Genomic DNA, 9,262 nt, shown 5'->3' with positions numbered 1-9,262 from the left:
TCCCTAGTTTTTGTCAACACTGTCAGACATAAAAGCAATGTAAAAAAAAAAAAATCAGGCATTATTAAGGGGCACCAGAACTTCTGAAGACCCCATGACCTCTTCCTTTCTCTTCCTTTGCTAAGAGGGCCAGTTAGCTCTGGTTAGATTGTTATTCTTTAGTTCTTTCGTCTGTTTTATTCCTCAGTTGCTTGTCACAACCATGATGTGCCAACTCCGTAACTGACAATTTACAAAACTTTGATGAAATTTTGTGAAATAATAGCTTAATTTTGGTTTACTGTAAAGATTGCATGGACCCGATGAGCTACAATATGGTCTCCTTCAGAATAACATCATATAAATTGAGGTAGTTTGGCATTTTGTCAACTCCGTCAGATGTCAACTCCATCAGAGTTTTTGTGACTCTTTCAGTGAAATTGTTGACAAATCTCACTTAAATGTGCAGTTAATTCATTTTAATGTATCTTACATAAATTGCATTACTTCACATGTATAAAGTATTTCTTTTTTACTCACTAGTTTGTCACCACCTTCAGTTCTGTGCCAACTCCGTCATGCACTGTCAACTCTGTCAGATGGACTTTTTGTTGTCTTTTTTGTTTTAAATAATATTTTGTTTCTTGAGAAGCATTTGTCTGTAAAAATGAGTAAAAATATCACTAATAGGATATTTTAAAAATCACTTTTATATTTATTTTTGTCAGATGGTGATCACAAAGTTCTGAGTCAGGTCGATTAAAAATGGAATTTAAAAAAAATGTTGCAACTGGGAGCCTGCACCTTATCTTTACATTTCCAAAACATTATTTGTCATATTTGCATTTGCATGTCAAGAGTCTCTAATAAGCACTCAGTAATTATTTTTTTTTCATTTGACATTTTAAAATTACTAGCATAATTCCACTCATTTAATGTGGAGTAAACTTAAGGAAAACATTTCAAAACAACAGAAATTTTCAGATATTTTACATTTAATGGAACATTTAAGAAACTGAAATTTTATTGTTCTATTTTATTTGTAGTAATTCATACAGACTACAGTATACAATTAACTCACACCGTCTACATGTTGCACCATGAAAGGAACACAGTACAAAAGCATTTACCATATATGTTTTGATTCAACACATTACACCCAAATAGAAACACAAGCTGTACTAAAGAGTTCGACAACATGGTTGTGTTCCTGCATACAGACTTAAATATGATGGCACATAATTCTGTTCACATTAAAGAGGCTTAAAAATCCTTTACTGATGATTAAAAAAAAGGCATATTAATAAAGAGGCATGTTATTATTTTTCTTATGTTAGTTGCATGTTTGTTTGAATTCCTTAAGGAGTTACATACAATATTGTAAAATACATAAACACAGATTTCATTGAGTGAAGAAAAAAAGCAAAACACAGGTACAATTTGCTGTTCCAGTTTTGTAAAGTCAACATTAAATGTTAACAGGCTGCACCACTGAATATACCAAAATTAAGCTAACTCAAAGAGCTTTGCTTGCAAACTCAAATAAGTAAATCCTAATATGAATACAGTTCATATAACAAATCAGTCTGTTCTCTCGTGCTCGCTCACTCACTGAAGCCCCAAGACTTATTTAACAATGTTCAAGTAAGCCAAAACCTTCAAACATGGTGACATTTAAACTTTAAGTTATGATTAATGTTACATTTGTGAATAAACTAAGCCGTAATTGTGCTGCTTCATCCTAAACTAAGGTAACAAAACAAAACATCGCACCGCATGACTCTGGTCCCATAAAATCTAATTGTTCATCTCTGTTAAAATAACAAAAAAAATGTCTGTCCTAATTACAGAAAATAACACACTTGATACTTGTTACTCTATTGTTTCTTGCAGAAAACAACTGAAAGGCATGATGGCTGAAGAAGAAAGGCCTCAATTCTATTCATTTGTGCTTATGATGGACTTGGCACTTCCACATATTTAGGCCTGGCTAACTTATAAAACACAAGTAAACATGAATTAGCTAACAGTAAACACATTTACAAAATGCTGATTCTATTTAATTACTTTTGATTTGATTCAATGCTTTTTGAACATTTAGTTAGTTGTGCTGTATGTTACCTCTGATATTATACGTCAGTGTTTGTATGGCGCAAGGCAGGGGCACAAAGGATTCAATTGTAGATTCCAACATGTGCTTCCTTCTACTAAACGTAAAAAGTCTCTAAGGGCATTCCAACCTTTCGGTCCTCTCTTGGAATACTTGTTGTGCCTTCTGTACAAACTTAGAGTGCACATTTGTCAGTACCTCATCTTTACAGTACTTTAAATATAAGTTGAAGCCATGCAGTCTATTCATGCATATAGGTATGGACATCAGGGTGTTGTTGATCTGCTTTTCATGTATGTTCAAAGAATGAAGGAGTGCAGGGTTACGTTTTCTAGTCCGGTTCATTTGAGCTGCATGACGACTGCACAGAGTAAGGAACGGGAACGAGACAAAGGAGGGCGTATCCATGGGGGTGGATCTCTGAACGGAGTTCCTCTTTTCTTCCACCAGGCGTTTGCTGTTGGCGAAAATCCTATCCACAGCTGAAGGACTGGAATTACTTGGAGCTGTTGCTGCTTGTAGTGGATTCCTGCCGACGAGACAACAGAATTAGACATTTGTGGTAAAGGACCCACAGCACTGAGAGCCTCGTGGTTGACCAGACTGAGATACGTCATGCAGCTGACTTCTTTCGCTCAGACAGGGGCTTCAGGCAGAGGACAGAGTGAGCGGGAGAGAATGTGTATTGTGGATGTGTTAGATCTGTCACTGAACACCATGCTCAAAAATTACACGAAGGAGAGTGGTTGCTAGGGAACCGAGTGCCTGATTTCTCTTTGCACCTCTCCTGCACAAAGAATTAGGTCACATTTAAGACAGGAGACAGCGTCAGTCATGCTCTGAAGTGCCGTCCTGTGAAAAGGACAGAAGGAGTAAAGTCCTATTCCCCGTACATATACGTGAAATAAAGATTACAATTTGAATATATTAGTGATGGGTCAGAAAGGGGCATGAACACAGATTAATATCCACATGCACAGCATCAATTTGAAAACATGGTGATTCAATTAAAGATGCAGTTACTAAAAAAAAAAAACTGACATTAAACTTCAGATAGTGTCTGAAAANATATGAGTATGTAATTTCCGAGTTTGATCCCTCATCGAAATCAGTTGCATTAAGATTAATAACATGGCTTCCAATTGGAGAATTTTCTAGCATTGTAACTGTTAGACTAGCTTTATGAAACATGGGAGCATTGTCATTGTTGTCCAAAACACGAACAATAACACTAGCGGTGCCAGATCGAGCAGGTGTTCCTCCATCTATAGCCGTAAGTATTAGATTATGAACAGCTTGCTTCTCGCGATCTAAGGTTTTTTTCAAAATTAAATCTGCAAATTTGGACCCTTCTCTTCCACTCTGAACCTCGATACTGAAATATTCACTTTCGCTCAGTTGATATGTTTTTAGTGCATTAGTACCAACGTCACGATCAACGGCATTGCTTAAAGAAAATCTCTCCCCTTTTTGTGTCGCTTCCGATATATCTAAATGTATGACGTCTCTTCGAAATTGTGGGGCGTTGTCATTCATGTCCACAATTTCTACTTCGATGTTAAAAATACGCACTGGGTTGTCCAATGTGACTTCCAGTCTAAGGTAACAAGAGGATGATGTCTTTGTGGTGCAAATGTGTTCTCTGTCAATCTTTTCCAGAACATACAGATCACCAGTCTCTTTGTTCACATCCAGATATTTCTTGTTCGCGATTATGTCAACTCTCATCTTTCTCTTTGTTAGCGTTGTAATGTCCAGTCCGAGATCTGCAGCGAGGTTAGCGACCACTGATCCTTCTTTCATCTCTTCGGAAATAGAATAATGAGTTACCGAGGTTGATGCGTTGCGAACGGAGGTAAAAAGAAGAAAAAGCGCCACGTACCTCCGCAGTGACGTCTTTGTTACAACAAGAGCCATTTTTGCTATAGATTGAAAACACTTCAGATGATAAAACAAAAGTTTCCCGTGATCATGAACGTGTTCCCTACAGCCATGAACTGAATATATCCAAAAAATTCGGACCGAGTCAAAATGCAAAAAACAAATGTGACTACATTTTCTGCTTAGCGTCCTTGCACCACAGAGTTCCACAGTCTTTACACAATGACGATCAAATCATAAAGGCCCACCCCCGATGACGTTTACAGGCTTTGATTTTAACTGCAAAATAGCGCCACCATTAAGATAAGAAATAAAAGTTGTGAAATACGAGCCCAAGAAAATACGGTAAATAAGGTAATCTCTTATTGACCGTATTTCAAATATTTCATATTTCAAATATGAAATATAGATGCAAGTTAGTAAAATATAACACCTTAGAACACTGTCGTGTTTGAGAAAGTGTTATTGTTCATTTTCTGAATTTTGTCTTTTTAAATGCATTTTTAATTGTTTCGATTAAACAATTAGTTTCAGAAGCTCCGAATTGCTATTATCTCAAATTAAAATAAAAACATGTTAAGCAACGGCTAAAAATCTATATGCCGTATTTAGATTATGTAAATGGAGTTTTAAATATTTGTTGTACATAAATAACATTCATTAGTTGATAACTGCAGAAGACACTTCTTCTTAAGAGCTGACGGAACGATGGGCCAAGCTGCAAGTGACTCTTCGATAACATAAGAGTTCAATAATTAAATTGATTTATGAAAAAATGTAAACATAAGAATTATGGCATTACGGTCTTGCGGTAAACAAGTACATTTAAGACTTGCAATGTGTTTTACTTTATAAAACACGTAAAAAGAAAAATTAGTAAAATATTGAACTTCAGAAAATGCTTCTTAGGTTTTAAAAATTGAAATCATAGGAAAAGCAATTTAGCTAAAATATTTTAGATGTAATATGTAATAGAACAAAATCTTCCGTAAATGAAACTATTAAGTAAAATTGTAATGTTTTTCAGAGAAGATGTACATTTATGTTGTGTAGTTAGATCATTGAGAAATAATTATAGATATCATCACACAAAACATGTGGTAGACAAAAATCAGAACTATGGTTTAAATATATGAAATATAAAAGAAAAATCTCAAAAATAAAATAAAGTAAGGTATACATAAATATTAGTTCAAAATAAATTGTATTTCATTGTCTGTAAAATAAGTAAAATCTTGGAGCTACTGAAAATTTTTTTTTAGAAAATGTAAAATCCTGTTTTTAGTAGGTATGCATAGAAAAAAATGTGTGCATGACTACAAAAAAAATCTACAACTGAAAAAAGTTCATTTGTAGATTTAAAACCGAAGGCATAAATATCATTTATGTTCCTACCTGCAAAGTGGAAGCAGCTGAGTCACTAGTCTCTGACAGTCCTGTCCCTCTCGGGATGCTGGACACGATGTATCTGGAGCCCTTTGGCACAGGCTGTCTCACCACCAGCTTTCCTTTCCTGGTCTCTGCTAGAAACAGACTGTACCAGTAGGCATCGTTGGACACCAGAGTGGAGTCTGCGATGGTGGAGTTCCTCTCACTGATCACACTGTTCCTGCTGGGAGGAGCGGTTTTGCTGGGCTTGGCTTTCTGACACTTCAGCACGATGGTGACCAGTATGGTGATGAGCAGGAGAAATGACACCGAGGCCAGACCGATGACCAGATACAGGTTGATGTCTGAAAAGATGTCGTATTCCAGAGGCATCTCAGTCATGTCAGAGTATGCCTTAACATCAGTCTCCGTTGTCAGCAGCTTGATGGTGACTGTAGCAGAGAGAGCAGGCTACCCGTTGTCCTTGGCAACAACAACCAGTCTGTGGTGGCGTGAGTCTTTGTAACTGAACATCCTCATAGTCCTGATTTCTCCGTTGTATTGGTCCAAACTGAACAAGGAAGCATCAGTCACCTGGAGAAACTGGTAGGTAATCCGAGAGTTGTGCACAGAGTCTGTGTCTAAGGCGATCACTTTAGCCACCAGGGATCCTTTATCAGTGGATCTGGGGATCTTCTCCTCCACCACTGAGCCGTGAGCGCGCCAAGGAGAGACGATAACTGGAGCGTTGTCATTTTGGTCAACAATAACGATGTGGACGGTCACATTACTGCTGAGAGGAGGAGAACCAGAGTCTCTGGCCTCAATGTGGAAAAGAAATTCCTTCTCAATCTCATAGTCAAAAGTTTTCAGTGCATAAAGATTCCCGTTCTCTGGATTGATGGAGAACAGCATAGACATGGAGGTGTTGGCAATCTCCTTCTCTATGATGAAATAAACTAGATACTGGTTTTCATGGAGGTCAGGATCAAATGCAGTGAGTGAGCTGAGCAAGGAGCCTGGTGCATTATTCTCCATCACACGTATGGTATAAAATGACTGGGAGAACTGAGGAACATTATCATTAACATCCAGCAGCTCCAGAGTCATAGTTTCATTGTCAGACAGAGGAGGAGACCCTCTGTCTGTGACAGTGAAGGTGATTTCATATTCTGGGACCTTCTCTCTGTCTAATGGCTCTGACACCACTAACTCATAATAGTTATCAGAGGACTCCCTCAGTTTGAAAGGCATGTTCTCTGGAATATGAAGATCAACCTGTCCATTATCACCTGAGTCTTTATCACTGACACTAACTACAGCTATCACTGTGTCTAACTCTATGTTCTCACTGACTGGACTCTGGAAGGATTTAATAGATATTTCTGGGTGGTTGTCATTCATGTCTTCAACTAGGATCTTTATGGTACATTGTCCTGATAAACTGTTGGCTCCTTTATCTGTTGCTATGACTTACATGTCATAAATCCTAAAATCTTCATAATTCAACATTCCTTTTACAGTAATTTCTCCTGTGGCTGGATTAAGATTAAATGTTTCTTGTGTTTTCTCTGATGTATATAAACTGTATGAGTATGAAATATCAGAATTTGATCCGTCATCTAAATCCGAAGCCTTTAAATTAATAACGAGGCTTCCAATTGGAGAATTTTCCATTATTTTGACATTGTATGCTGCTTTATCAAATGTAGGTGCATTGTCGTTTGTATCTAAAACATGGACGAAAATATTGACCGTTCCAGATCGAGCAGGTGTTCCTCCATCTACAGCTGTGAGTATTAAATTATGATTCTCCTTCTTTTCACGATCTAATGTCTTTATTAGAATCAAATCAGCGAATTTTGAGCCATCTCTTCCTGTTTGTATTTCGATGTTAAAATATTCACTTTCACTTAAATAATACGTTTTCACGGAATTTGTTCCAACGTCAGGATCCACCGCATTACTAAGTGAAAACCTTTCTCCCTTTGGTGTCGCTTCGGATATATCTAGATGAATGGCGTCTCTCCGAAAATGCGGGGCGTTGTCGTTCATATCTAACACTTCTAGCTCTATGTTGAATATCCGTAATGGGTTTTCAAGCGTTATTTCGAGTCTTAGATAACACGAGGAAGACGACTTTGTATTGCAAATATGCTCCCTGTCAATCTTCTCAACGATATACAGCTCGCCAGTCTCTTTGTTCACGTCCAAATATTTTTTGTTAGCGATTATGTCAAGGCGCATCTTTCTCTTTGTTAGAGTCGTTACGTCGAGGCCGAGGTCGGTAGCGAGGTTTGCCACAACTGTCCCTTCTTTCATCTCTTCAGGCAAGGTATAATGGGTAACTGCGCTTGATATTTTGCGAACGATTAGGAAAACAATAAAGAGCAGCACGTACCTGTGCATATAGCCCTTTGTTAAAACCGGACTCATTTTAAAATTCAAGATGACAGTAATTCAAACGGAGAAAGTCAGGCTATCAGCGACAGTGAAAATACTCCTCTGCCATCAGTCCGAAGCCTTTAAAACGTGTTAAATCCAGGCAAAAAAAAGACGTTTCAGCACCACGGAGCTGTCCAGTCTCTGTATGCACACGCTCCGACAACTGGTACCTCCTGAATGACGTTCATCAGCCGAACTTTAAGAAAGAAAACAGCGCCACCATATAGTAATCCCAACTATGTGCTGAAATTGAAAGTTGAAAAAAAAAATAAAAATACTTTTTATCTCATAAAAAGATATTGGAGGCAAAGTCTACCTCAAAATATTCTTCAAATATTATGATTGTTTCCTTTATTAGGCAGATCCTCAACTTTACTTCCAGAAATGTGAAATCTAAATAACATTTTCAATGTTGCTTATAGTTTCCATCCATCCATCCATCCATCCATCCATCCATCCATCCATCCATCCATCCATCCATCCATCCATCCAGTATTCCCCTTTGATTCCACGTATATGAGTGCAAGGGCTTGTCTGGCAGTCATTAATCAAGTTGCTGGGTAATTCCTGGACAACTTGCAATTTAATCCTAATAATCTTTCATAGACTTGAATGAAATTCATATTGCCTGGTGAAATAATAATTGCCTTTCGAAAAAAAAAACAAATATTAATATTGGATAGACACAAAATCATGAATTATTTCTGTTCCTAATATTTTGTTATTGGTATTAGCGATAAGATTGATTTTTGTTGCTGATGATAGTAGTCATACAGAATTAGCACTTAAACTGAGTATTATTTTAATTTTAAAAGTTTAGTTTATTTAATGTTCCTTAGCATTTTACCAAGATACTATTATTCATCCTTGGTAAGCATCTGCAGTAAATATGGTTTGGATGTTAATAAATTATTTATTTTTCAACTAATTTGTAAAATGCTTCAATACATATGTTACCATACCTTACTAATAAGTCCTGCATTTCTATTTCTGATTTGAAATTATCAAAAAGTATAGGGTGATTCAAAATCTAAGGTTCTCTTGAAAAACAAAGAAAATATGTGAATAAGACTGAATTACCTAAAACAAAATATAGGGACTACAAAATTTTTTTGACGGATTTTGTATTACAGTTCTTGTAATATGAAAAAATATGATTATGAAGAGACAGATTTCAAAGACATAAAAAAACACTATGCAACAATATGATCTTGAACAAAATTATACTGCAGTCAAATTCAATGTGTCAATGTGAAAGACAAGCAATAAAGATAAATTTATCTTCCTGACAAATTATGAAATTCCTACCTGCAGAGTGGAAGCAGCTGAGTCACTAGTCTCTGACAGTCCTGTCCCTCTCGGGATGCTGGACACGATGTATCTGGAGCCCTTTGGCACAGGCTGTCTCACCACCAGCTTTCCTTTCCTGGTCTCTGCTAGAAACAGACTGTACCAGTAGGCATCGTTGGACACCAGAGT

General features: G+C 36.9%; 2 protein-coding genes and 1 pseudogene across 2 annotated transcripts in view; all 3 read right to left on the bottom strand.

The window, feature by feature from the left end:
* Positions 1-995: 995 nt before the first annotated feature.
* LOC106956707 (protocadherin beta-12-like) lies at positions 996-7,882 on the bottom strand (annotated as a pseudogene).
* LOC106956709 (protocadherin-10-like) lies at positions 6,786-7,794 on the bottom strand. Its single transcript, XM_015047710.1, has one exon. It carries the CDS (start codon positions 7,772-7,774, stop codon positions 6,812-6,814), a length of 963 nt encoding a protein of 320 aa, XP_014903196.1. The 5' UTR covers positions 7,775-7,794; the 3' UTR covers positions 6,786-6,811.
* A 1,234-nt stretch (positions 7,883-9,116) lies between the features above and the next one.
* The window catches only part of LOC106956692 (protocadherin alpha-C2-like), a 12,590-nt gene continuing 12,444 nt past the window's right edge, over positions 9,117-9,262 (bottom strand). The window contains exon 3 of the mRNA XM_015047693.1: positions 9,117-9,230. Within this exon, the coding sequence (XP_014903179.1) occupies positions 9,117-9,230 (114 nt within the window). The remainder of the gene's footprint in view (positions 9,231-9,262) is intronic.

Source organism: Poecilia latipinna, unplaced genomic scaffold (assembly GCF_001443285.1).
Source record: "Poecilia latipinna isolate Pla-1442-1.1 unplaced genomic scaffold, P_latipinna-1.0 Scaffold840, whole genome shotgun sequence".
Classification (NCBI taxonomy): Eukaryota; Metazoa; Chordata; class Actinopteri; order Cyprinodontiformes; family Poeciliidae; genus Poecilia; species Poecilia latipinna.
Note: the sequence above shows the minus strand (reverse complement) of the source record. Positions and strands in the feature narration are given on the sequence as shown.